We start from the raw sequence: 13525 nt of genomic DNA on the forward strand, positions 1-13525 counted from the left end.
TTACACTATCCTATAATTTCAACCCTATTACTTGAACTCGACGCTAGGTCACTGCACGCTAAGCAAAAATGACAGATATGCGACATCTAAAGACCTATCACATGCGGGAAAGGGGGTTCGAGTCCCGCCAAATATACAATCTTCTAATTTTGACTATTGTGTTTAGTTTTTTTTTCATACTCTAATTCAATATTATAATCTCGTTCGATAATTAAGACAAACTAACAAAATTTAAACAAAAAGAAACCTACAGAACCCTTCAACAATAGCAACGTTCATCAATTAAGTTAGATAGTTAGATGAACAATAGTTGCTATTGTTAATCGAAGACAGAACCCGGGCTCATCAAACTTAGCCCCCCAAAAAAAAATTTTTTTCTATTTTTGCATTTTCAATATCGCATATCGTTAGTTCGTAGTTTGTTTTTAATTGTTCGCTATAAATAATTGTTTGTTCTTTTGTTGTTTATTTAAAAACAATTAATTAAAAATGGGGGGAAACGCCTACTATTTGTTTTAACTGTTCTAACATAACCTAACCTAACCAATTTTAATGAATTGTAAATTGAACAAATGGCGAACTAACGATGTAATAAAAAAAAAATAAAAAAAAAAATCTGGGGGGCTAACTTTCTTGAGCTCAGAACCCGAGCGTCCTTCGAAAATACAATCCGTGCGAATATCTATGTAAGAACAGCAATATTGTAGAGCTTCACTTTTGCGCGCCCTCTATTGTTTGGCAGTAATATTACAAACTTAAAAATTTAACATCGGTTTTTAACTTCGCAAAGTTACAAATAGCGAGTCATCAGAAGTGTAATAGATAGTAACAGAGCGAGGTAAAGATAAACAGTGTCGACAGAGGTCGCTATTATCGAAACATAAGTTTTTTTTTTTTTTATAAAAATACAATATTATGAAATTCTTTGTTCTTACTATTACAGCGACCTCTGTTGAGGACTTCGGCACCTTTAATAATTCTTAAATAACACTGTTTGCTAGATTCGAAAAGCTTCAATGTAAGTGTTTACCTACCAGTTACAACAGCAGCTGGGAAATTTTAGGCGACGCGCAAAACTAAGATATTATGATAATTTATTCGTAGGTACATGATTTACATCGCTAGAAAGAATATAATTGTCATAATATTAATAAAAAAATGATGATAATTGTAGGTAGCAGGTTGGAGGTGTGGGGTCTTAATTGTTTTAGGGAATTCTTAAACTAAACGAAGAATTGACAAAAATATTCCTGTAAAGCGTTGATTTAATCTTATGATTCGATAATAGCGACCTCTGTCGAAACTGTTTATCTTTACCTCGCTCTGTTACTATCTATTACACTTCTGATGACTCGCTATTTGTAACTTTGCGAAGTTAAAAACCGATGTTAAATTTTTAAGTTTGTAATATTACTGCCAAACAATAGAGGGCGCGCAAAAGTGAAGCTCTACAAGAACTATGATGGTTGTAATAATATAATGTATATATCTACTTATTAGTATTTTAGTTATTTTCTCTGTTATTGCACCAATTATGTCCAACTTACCTCATACTTTGCTTTCGATTTTGGTGGAATGAAAAAAGTTATGAATTTATTAATCGCCCTTGCTTATTTTGATTAAATTTTCGAAAAAGATCGAGGACGTGAAGCATAACTGAGAGTTAGTCCGGATCTCAAAAGTCATAAGGTTTGGTTTTTCCTCGAAAAAGTGCTTCTCTTTATGAAAAGGTTGTTCCGGTCCTAAGGGCCCCAAATAAATACAATGGCCTCAGACATTAGATGCTTGCTTCCGCCCAGGTATGCCTAAGCCTGCACTTGGCACTTCTTTTCTTGCGTGAGGCCTGCCTTTGTAGTAGCTCCATAAAGTGCCGCCTTACGGTCGAGTATTCTGTAACCATTGGGCAGGGCTGAACTTGAAGAGAGCTCGTAAATTTGCAGTCAATACGAGGGCTGAATGACTGACATTGTCGTAGGGACACAGCTTCGTAAACGACTGCCAGGCTAAAAAAGACAGAAAGTATTATTATTTATATTCGTGTTTAATAGGTTGCCTGAGTGTATCGTGCTAAGTGCAACGCGCTCACAAGTCGAGAAGAATGTCTATGGGTCACCATACATACCTCAGTATGTGGTGAGGATTGTCATGAATGTAATAGTGTAATACTGTATGCATGAGTTATTTAATGAAATTGAACTAAAAATATTTTCCACCCAAAAGCTGCATACTAATGTTTAGGTACATTAAAATCTAAGGTAACTTTATGATTATAGCGAATCGATCAAGCGGTAATCTATCTATGAATTGTTTCATGAAACCCAAACACTTTGTTAAAATCTGGCAGATGTGGGTGACGGAAACACCCGACGCATTAGTGTAGCTGAGCGGGGAGCCGGCAGACATCAAGACACGCCACTTAAATGATTTAATTATGTATGAGGTTTCCGCGCAGCGCGGCGCGGGCAGTGCCACCAGTGCGGGCGGCGCCACAGTGACAGCGACTCAAGCGAGCGCGACGCGGTGACGTTAAATGAGTCGGAACGAGGTCTCCACACTCAAAGAGAGATTCCTCTGTTCGCGCTCATTTCCGCCGATTAGCGAGCGAGTCAGTGCTGGGGAGGCGGGGGCGGGAGACACACAACAGATCGCTAATGGCTCGTCTATTATTTTATTTTCCGGCGTTGAGAAAATTGCCTTAATTGACGACAAAGAAGGCTCTCGCTGGCGGCGCCTAGGGGAGCGGGGAGGCTGCCGGAAGTGCGTCACGGATCACTGAGCGGTGAGCGAACACGACACGACATGGACGCCGCGTCATGGATAGTGGACACATATTCAAGATATTATGTTAATCTGCACTATGTTTGCATCAATTTTGTAATTCATTTTTTTAAATGGATACCTGGTTTGCGGGTTCCTTGTTAAAATCATTTTTTGTATATATATATATTGTTAAATACGTATTAATTGTTGTTGTAAGTTAATTATTTTTAAGTTAATTTCAACATCGCATTTTTGGTTCGTGTTGTCAAATTGTTTAAATTGTTTGTTTTGTTTGCGGGTTCCTTGTTAAAATCATTTTTTGTATATATATATATATATATATATATATATATATATATATATATATTGTTAAATACGTATTAATTGTTGTTGTAAGTTAATTATTTTTAAGTTAATTTCAACATCGCATTTTTGGTTCGTGTTGTCAAATTGTATAAATATTTCTATTTCATTTATTTATAATTCACACGCTCTATGCAAGACACTGATGTACAACTGTGCTTGCGAAGCGGGTCGCATAGGCATGGAAATTGTGAACAACTGAAATTTAATTTGCCATAGCAATCTTCATATAATATGTTGGGAAAAGGAGCCAAAATGGTAACCGGAAATGGGCTAGGACATGAAATAGTATTCAATTCCAAGCCTGCTTATATTATTTTTATCTACGATGACGTTATAGACGTACATTCCTACAAACATCATACCATGATTTTTTATGAAAATAAGGGACGAGACGAGCAGTACGTTCAGCTGATGGTAATTGATTCAGGATGGATTCATTTGGACAGGATTCTTAAAAAGTCCAATAATTCTGAGCGGCACTACAATTGCGCTCGTCACTTTGAGACATAATATGTTAAGTCTCATTTGCCCAGTAATTTCACTAGCAACGGCGCTCTTCGGACCGAAACACAGTAATGCTTACAAATGACTACTTCACGGCAAAAATAGGCGCTGTTGTGGTACCCATAATCTAGCCTGCTTCCTGTGCAAAGGAGCCTCCCACTGGTAAAAACTGCTTCTTAGGTAGTCATAGTAAGACATAGTCAATGAATTTTATATGTATGTGCTGATTAGATTAAATCAAATTAAATCAGATGTTTTCAATTTGTTCAAAGCATGATTTGGTTGAGCTTTAATAAAAATAAATGGCAAGATACTTAATGGCACTCGTTTAAATCAAAATTCACAGCTTCATCATTAAAAAAAATATACATATTCTTACGTTATGAGTTACACGAGTTAGTTAAAAAAGCAGACAATTAGTGGGAATTGGACTCGCCCATGAAGGGTTCCGTAGCATCATAATAGAAAAGTTCTTGTGGTTCGTTGTAACTTTGATCGATGGTTAATAAAAGTGTATTTTTTTAAATTAAGTTATTTATGACGTATCAAAAAAAACTACTAACTAGATCTCATTCAAACCAATTTAGTTAGTTTTATCATTATCTTATTTTAGAAGTTACAGGGGGGCGGGGGGCACACATACGTTTCACATCTATTCAGTTTAAAAAAAAATATTTTACAAACCTGAATATCATTTTTATAGACCTATCCATAGATGATACCCCACACGTATGGGTTCGAGGAAAAAAGTTTTTGAATTTCAATTCTATGTATGGGGATCCCCCAAAATTTTTATCTTTCCCATTTTTGCGTAAAAATCTTAATGCGGCTTACAGAATACATCTACTTACCGGTACTTAACGGTATAGTTTTTATAATTTCGGAAAAAATTGGCTGTAACATACGGACGGACATGACCAATCTATAAGGGTTCCGTTTTTTGCCATTTGACTACTGCACCCTAAATAGGAAATAATTACGAAAAACCCAACCAAGTTATTGAGAAGCATTAAGTAAATCATATTTAGGAAGTTAATATAATTTTTATTTATTTCCTTGAAAATAATAATTAAAAAAAATTAACATCATGAAGAAGAGTGACGATGCAAAAAAAGATACCAAAAATATTAAGCCTTTATTAGATTAGATAGAACTTTCTTGTTATTATTTGTTTATCTTAAAGAAGTAAATAGAACTGAATAAAACCTAATGCATATTATTCAAAGTTAGAAGTGTTGTGTTTGGATATCTTTTAACTAAAGAGTAGCTCATTTGTTTTTTAAAGTCAATGCAGCCAATAGGAGCTTGTTCCTGATTCGCTGTTTGAACTAGGTTTGCCAACCTAAGCCTACTAAGGTTTCGGTTGGTGCAGCATGGCTAACGATAGTCACATTTGACGATTAGTCACATTTGGCTGGTAGCTGCTGCACCGATCGGACACGTGAGAGTGAAGTATTTATTGTTACAATATTTATTCGGTATCTTCTTCATTTTTCTGTTCTGAAAGTTGTTCGGATGTTATTATCCCTTCAAGTATCTATTAGTTCTCTCATTATCACATTTATCATCTATTAGATGTTAAATAACATAGAAAAATTAATTTCGTGAGTTATTAGTTTTTGTTATTATATGATTTAAAAGATGGTCTGGAAGTTTCTTATCAGTTCTTCTCCCCATGTGAAAGTCACTTAACCAACTGATTTAGCTTTATAGCCCCCGAAACGAAGTGATTTTGCTTCATGTTGTATAAATAAATATATTTCTAAAATTATGGTAGTTTACTTTAATATCAAGGTTCTATCATTAAATAAATTTCATATTCGCTTTACTTGTAAATTATATTGTTCCCTATACTCTATTTCTAGTAGTTATTCTTACACCAGTGGCTCCTTTGCACAGGATTCCGGCTAGGTTATGGGTACCACAACGGCGCCTATTTCTGCAGTGAATCAGTAATGTGTAAGCATTACTGTGCTTCGGTCTGAAGGCGCTAGCTACGGCGCCCTAGCACCAAGCACTAGTGAAATAACTGGCCAAATGAGAATTAACAACGTGTGTCTCAAGGTGACGAGCGCAGTTGTAGTGCCGCTCAGAATTTTTGGGTCTTTCAAGAATCATGCGCGGCACTGCATTGTAATGGCAGGGCGTATCAATTACCATCAGCTTAATGTCCTGCTCGTCTCGTCCCTTATTGGCATAAAAAAGCCTCTTTCAGCAAAGTCACCGCCACCCATTCAGGTGATTGCTCACGCTGTTTATACCGTAACTTTATTAAAGCACCTATTTATTTATTTACATAAAAGAACCTAAATAAATAAATACATCTGCTGATATGACTTTGCCAGTGCTTTTAAAACCTTCTATCGATAATTATCTATATTTGAATTTTTTTTTATTATTTAAATGCAATATTTGATATTATTACTATTTTCAAAATAAAACTACTTTAAAAAACATTTGGTCTTCCTTTAATTTTTCCAAATATTGTCCATTTATTTTCTTTTTCACATCGTCAACTTTACAACCAGGTTTAATTACGTTTATAAGATCTGCAATGGTTTTATAAATATCTTGCCTTTATTTCTATTTTTATATTCTTCGTGTTTTGTGTTGTACAGCGTTCGTGGTATTCGTACTCAGAAATCAATAATTTTGTTGTTTCATCTGCCCAACTGAACTTATTTATAGCCAATTCGGAATCTACAATAACCTCAAATTCAGTTCTTCTTCAAATTATTTCATAAAATGTAATGCCAACCTATTAAATTTTATAAAAGAAATACTTTATAAAATATGGCCTATTACACTATCAAAGATCTCTGTAAAATAACTTTTGTACAATATGTTTCATAATATGTTTTACAGTGTAATTCGGCCCTTAATCACAGCCTTGCAGTTGTTGAAAGAAATGTCGGCCCGTTGGCTTTTATGGTTTATATGGGTGTGTTATACCTTTATAATGTAGGTAAGTAAGTAGGTATTAAGTAATGATTTGTGTATTTGCTTAGTATTTGAATATGCGGAAAAAGTACGGACAACCATTATTAGTGAAATAAACATCTAAGTGGTTAAAGCAGGAAGGAAAGTTGGTGTTGCGCTTCTGATGTACATCGCTGCCTTGTGGCTATTCGGAGAAGATTAACACTTTAACAGCCGACCGTTATAAAGGCGGCTTTCCCTGGTACGCCGGCGTTTTTTGCCGATATTCTATGACTCATAAAATAAAAACTATCTGTGATATGTCTATTATTCTTTTTTTATATGTACTATTGTTCTTTATATTTTTAGGGATGAAATAAAAAACATTTGTAATAAAAAATAATATTTATGAAAAAAAATTAAGAAAAGAGGTCTAAAATCGAAAAAAAAAAACTCCAACATAAACAATCTTACATACTTGAGCTAATTATGTAACGTAATTTTTTTTTGTGTGGAATATTTTGAAGCAGGGATAGTAGCACAGGGGAACATTGCAGTCTAGGCAGTAATAAATGGTCTCTTTGCGCCCCCTTTTTCCGGTTTCTTTTTTTAAAATGTCGGCACACACTTTGCAAACTCGTGCGACTTTATCTTTCTTTTCCGAGCTTGGAATCCTCTCCATGAAGTGCCTGCCGACGAGCCTCGTGCTAGTCCCGACAGCATGTGGACCACGGGAGGGTCCTGCTTCAGCATCTGATGCAGTTTCCACCAGCTGTTCACCACAGTCCATCAGAAACTGCGAGAATCGCAGGCGGCGTCGTTGTTCTCTGGATTTATTGTATAAAATGTAAGCGTTTACCAGAGAACGCGCTACTAAATTGAAAAACATTTTTTTCCACCATTTCATACTTTTTCTATTTAACGAATAATAGGACACATATTGGTCATTGAGATCTACGCCAATTTTATAATGGTTATAGTCGAGGATGCAGTCTGGTTTCACCTTTTTGGTTACGCCCACACCTTTGACTTTTGCATCCACCTCTGTCCAGCTAGCTCCATGTTTCGTCGTGAGTATAAGTACATCACGCTTATCTCTCCATTTACAGGCAGTTAGATTTCCGCGGTGACAAAAAGCCATTTCATCTTTTTCCAAAGATTGTTGTCGCCAATCCTGTGGCAGACCACGACGATTTGCCATCACTGTGCCGACAGTGCGAGTTTTCTTCAGCCAAAGTAAGTCTGCAATTGTCGGACTCGTAAAAAAACGATCCATATAAATGGTGTGCCATTTACCAAAATATGGTTCACTCAATTCCGTGATAATAGTCTCGACAGATTTCGAGTCGCCGACATAGGGAACCATGCGTAGTATGTAGCCCGTTTCCGCGTCACAAAGCATGTACACTTTCATACCGTATTTATCGGGCTTATCTTTATTGTAAACTCTGAAGTGCACTCGACCCCTAAATCCACAAGTGCCCTCATCGATCGTCAAGTTTTCGTTGGGATAAAAACTGTTCTCACACAGAAAACACAGTTCATTGAAATACGGTCGGAGTTTGAAAAAAGCATCGTATTCGGGATCATTACGTGGTTTATAATTTGAGTTGTCGTTCAAATGAAGACAGCTGTAAATAGCTCTGAATCGGTTCCTATTCATGTGCTTTCTGTCAAATGAAGTTTCTATTATTTCACGAGTTGACCAGTAAGAATCGAAACTTTCTTTTTGAACGAGTGTCATATGAATCACTATGGAAAAAAAAGTTTTTAGTTCCTGTTTCGTGACAGGTTTCCATATATAAAGCATAGTGCCAGGTTTCAGGATACCTTGTCGCGTTTGTTTAGCCTTCATTTGAGCTGCATAACGATTTGTTTCAGTCTTGAGCAAGTTCAAAAAGAATCAGGAAAAAAAATTGAGAAACAATCGAACAGTGACAAATTTTCATCAATCGGAGCTAATACGCGAGATATTTCTTGAAATACTGGATTTTCTGGCGGCTGCTACGCTGCTTGGTATGACCATCCATTACCTTCATCCATTTCCCTGATAGAAGTTGTTGCATGTCTGCCGCCGCGACAGCGGGTGGTCGAGCGCGCTCCTGACCGAACGCGTCCGCCGCGCGATCTCGTTCTGCCACGAAGTGTAGGTCTCGAGCGACCCCGGCTCCGTCCCTGGTCTGGTTCAGATACGTTTTCTGACATGTCAGCATCATCATTTACTTCATCTTGGACCGATACCACCTCTTGTAAGTCTTGAATTACCTCTGGAGAGAGAAAACACTAATAAAAATCTATACGTCGCAAAAAGGGTATATTTGAATAAAAATACAATAATAAAATACAATAATTTACCTTCAATTTGAATTTCCGGGTCTTCCTCAATGTCTGAGTCAACATCATTTACCAAAGCATCAAGAATTTCTTTAGAATCGAGCCGGTAACTGCGCCGAGCGGAAGCCATTTCGCGCCAAAATGCAAGGACGTACTCTCACGTTAGTGGCGTGGGCGCACTGGCGACGCGCCGTGAAAGATCGCTTGTCCTGTCTCCACCCCGCACCTCCCGTCGGTGAATCATACATGTGTGCGTAGATAAAGAGTCATTCTACACCGGGGTTACACGCCATTCACGCACCGGGCACGTGGTATTTAAACAGACGATAGGAAAGTCAAAGCCGTACGGAGTACGTGATCGGCGTACCGAGTTGATCGACACTGCCCGTACACAGTACGTGATCGGCTGTTAAAGTGTTAAGGTAAAGGTAAGGGTACACTTCCTGTGCGTGACGTGTGGGGAGAACCTATCGGGTCATATTGCTAACTTATTTGACCACAAACAGGTTGGAGAATTACCGATTGGTGGCTGTTGTGAGTTCGAGCGAGCCGCGTGTCCTGAGCTCCATGCGCTCACGGAGCAGTGTGCACCGGGGGGAGTGGCCGCACGACGACCAATGGCAGGCTGAGGCGGGGCGCACGAGAGGGACACCATCACGACCGCGCTATACGTGTGAGAGGGATGGCAGCGCGGGGCGTGTCCTCCCAGCCACATCGTGCACGTTGTTGCGGTGCGGCTCTCGCTCACAGTTCCGCGAGAGTTCCCCGGTTGTACACGTCATACTTGTGACGTCACTGTCTCTACCAACTACGTAAATGTGTGATTAATAAACAATTGTTGCTGCAGCAGAACTGACGACGGAATACAAACAGTTATAGGCGTATGTATAGTGGTGTCGGTGAATCCGGGTCACGCGGAAGGTGTCTACAGTTGGTGTGGGTGTCGGGGCTGGTGCATGTGGACTGCCGTGGGCGGCGGAGACATGGCGAGCGCGCGGCGCGGGGCAGCGCATACCATCGACAGCATCCTGGGTCACCGGCGCGTCTCCCGTGGTACGTACACGAGGAAGTGCACTAAATGAAGCCACAACGTGCTATGCACTGTAAACTCAATAGGTATACCTACAACTGGTTTAGCGGTTGTCGTTGTTTACAATTTCCAGATAGCCTGTTCCACAACGGCTCCTATTGCTGCCGTAAAACAGTACGTAATGTGTAAGCATTATTGTGTTTCGGTCTGAAGGGCGCCGTAGCTAGTGAAATTAAATTTCTGGGCAAATCAGACTTAACATCTTATGTCTCATGGTGATGATTGTAGTGCTGCTCACAATTTTTGGGTTTTTCAAGAATCCTGAGCGGCACTACATTGTAATGGGCACGCCGTATCAATTACCATCAGCTGAACGTCCTGCTCATCTCGTCCCTTATTGTAATAAAAAAGCCTCTTTCAGCAGAGTCGCCGTCACCCATTCAGGTGATTGCTATCGGGAGCTCCCCTGGTCTTTCATCCTTGAGTGCAAGTGATCACCCCCGTCGCAATCTGAAGGTGTTCATGTCTTGACATGGTCACGGGCTAATAGAAGGTTGTAATGCCAGTTTCTTTTGTATGTACCTACTGATAACCTCATCGAAATAAACATTGGCTGTACTAAAGAGATACCTACGTAGCTTAGTAGGCCTACCTGTCTACAAACATTAACGTTTGATCGTATCATAGTAGCCGTGTAGCGCTCCTCATTTCTGGAATGCGATAGTGCTGTGACCTAATTATAATTTATATTTGATGACCATAAACCATAAAATGATGAAAAATAATTAAATCTCAATTCTTGTTTCTGCCTTTCTTTAACACATATGTCTTAATAATTTTTCGCTAATTCTCATGCATGGATATGAATAAAAACTCATTTCTGTGGAATGGAACCTGATAGGATTAGTCATTATTAAAGCCAAAACAATAAACCGGATCGCAACTTTAGTATTGACGCGATAACACGGTAAGTGACGACTACGACGTAGCACTTCACCGTAGGTGCTCGAGTTTTTAGTAGGAACTGACTGAGTGTTTAGGAATTATTTTATTTCTTGTTGTCTCTAATCTGGTCAGTAGGTTAATTTAATAAATTAAAGAATACCTCTTGCTGTATGTTCCTACAACTAAAACCCAAAACAGCGATAAAAAGACCTGTCTTGATAAACTTAAAAATTACGGATAACGAGAGCCGCATCCGTACGTAAGATTTATTGTATTAACATTTGTATTTAACGTTTATTGTGATGATATCATGAGAAAATAGGGGCTGGTTTGCATCGGGATACGCTGTATCTCTCCTCCGTCGCGATACCTCTGGTTTTATTGACTGTCCCGAACTTTTATCCTTAATTAGACTCAGAATCCCGTCTAGGCCGCTTAGGTTCAACCCACTTTTATATCTTCCTCATACTAGTACCAACTATAGACAAAATACATTCATTTGGCGAGCAAGCAATAATTTTAATAAATTATCTAGGGATATTTATGTCAGCGAGGAGCATGTTAAGCCGGTGTTTCTTTAATAAGTATTAAGATAGTAGTTAAAAGTAGTACTGTTATGTCACTGAATCTTTAGTGGTGTACTAACTGTTTTAATTATTTAATTGATTTAAATTGTGCATTGTATTTTATTAGTTTACTTTAGTGTTTATTAGTATCGTTGAAATTAATTATTCTGTAGCTACTGGCGGAGACCTATAATTGGCTCACAGTTATGTAAATTAACATATAAGGTAGCTAATAGCTGTTGGTCTTCCTAATAAATAAATAAATAAATAAATAAGTATATATACTTCCTAAAAATTTTTCATTACATTTACGTAAATATGTTTTACATGCAACTTCTTTAATGACTAATTAAATATTATTTAACCATCCTGAGACAGTGAGAAACAACAGACGCAGTGTATAGTCCTTTCATTATATTATAATGTTATTGTTAACACCAAGAACATTAAATTAATCATTCTAATTGTATATTGTAGGCTTTTTAAGTTATGGCTTTACGTTGGTAAGATTAAATGAAGCGGTAATTATTGATTGTGTTAGGTTATAATATTATAAAACGTAACCACTGAAATTTTTGTTTGTCTGTCAAGACGAAACATGTGCCTACTCTTAAATTTGTAACTACTTTACTAGAAAATCTGGCAAATAAAGAACTTTGACTTTGAATACGAGGGACGAAACGAGCAGGACGTTCAGGATTATTGAAAAACCCAAAAATTCTGAGCGTCACTACAACTGCGCTCGTCACCTTGAGACATAAGCTGTCAAGTCTTATTTGCCCAGTAATTTCATTAGCTACGGCGTACTTCAGACCGAAAGACAATAATGCTTACATGTTAAACTACTCGGCTATGTCGAGTTAGTTGGTTCAATGTATATGCTTTTACAAAAAGATACCAGGAAATGTTCAAAGCAAAATGTGTTACGTAATTCAAAAGAATTATTAAAAGAAATTTGAGTAGTAAAGGTTAGTACAACATAAATTACTTTTTTAATGAAACCACAGGTTGGAAATGGAGCGACAGCCCTCAGGCTATTAAATAATAAGTTTTATTGTAATAACATCATATCTATATTTTTATGAAAAAAAAAAGAAAGGCTGAGTTTCTTGCGCCCGTTCTTCGCAGGTCTGAGGCATACTTATTCGTATGTGTTGTACTATTTGACTTTCAATAAGTCACATCAAATCAAATCACATCAAAGTAACTTTATTCATGTAGTTGTTCTTTAGTCAAGAAAATGACACTTATGAATGTCAAAAAAATATTTTTCTTATTGAATCTACCGCTACTTCGTAAAGGGTTGAGCTAATGAGAAGAAGTAGCAAGAAACTCATTGCCACTCTTTTAAATCAAGATTTACATTTCCATCTATTTACAAATCATTTGAATTACAATGTAATATGTAAAATAATGCAACAGACATACTCTAACGTCAATGCCTTACACGAGTAAATGTAAATGAATACAACTTTTAAGACTCTGAAACCGAGTCTTCGGCAACAGGATTATCCTGCCATCACAAGCAGCGCCCGTTCACGAGCATGACGCATGAGCCAGCCATCGCCTCCCTCAACCATATTCTAGGGAAGGGGAAGACCCGTCCCATGTCGCCGCCACAAGCAGTGACATTTAAGCGAGCATGACGAAACCTGTTACGAGAACTCAGCAAACAACAATAAAATAATCCTAATCTACATATCATGCAAAACTCACCAAATACTTCTACTTACAATTTGACAATTCTGCTTAAACTTGAAATTAAAAGTATATTTTTACTAACAGTAATCAAAAGCTCAATCCTTTAGGGTAATCAAATCAAAATCACTCCATTCATGCAGGTCAAGGAAATGACTTTTCTCTCGTATTCCCACTGCCTTTGAGGGTTGAGCTTTAATAAGAATAAATGGCAAGAAACTCATTGTGATAATCACTCACAATTGATTTCAGTTACAATATATGTAAAGTGATGCAGCAATAACACTCAAACTACAAATACTCAAAATAAATGTGAATTAATACGTAAAAACAAGAGTCACGGCCGACTACTACTGTATCAACAATAATAATATGTAGGCCATGGTACAGTAGATGCATCAAA

At 37.5% G+C, this 13525-nt stretch overlaps 1 protein-coding gene across 1 annotated transcript in view; it reads left to right on the forward strand.

Annotated features, from left to right (window-relative positions):
- The first annotated feature begins 9866 nt into the window (after nt 1-9866).
- Nucleotides 9867-13525, forward strand: part of LOC126979457 (retina and anterior neural fold homeobox protein 2-like) — a 36228-nt gene continuing 32569 nt past the window's right edge. Inside the window, exon 1 of the mRNA XM_050828781.1 lies at nt 9867-9926. Coding sequence (XP_050684738.1) covers nt 9867-9926 — 60 coding nt within the window. The remainder of the gene's footprint in view (nt 9927-13525) is intronic.

The sequence above is a fragment of the Leptidea sinapis genome, chromosome 1 (assembly GCF_905404315.1).
Source record: "Leptidea sinapis chromosome 1, ilLepSina1.1, whole genome shotgun sequence".
NCBI lineage: Eukaryota > Metazoa > Arthropoda > Insecta > Lepidoptera > Pieridae > Leptidea > Leptidea sinapis.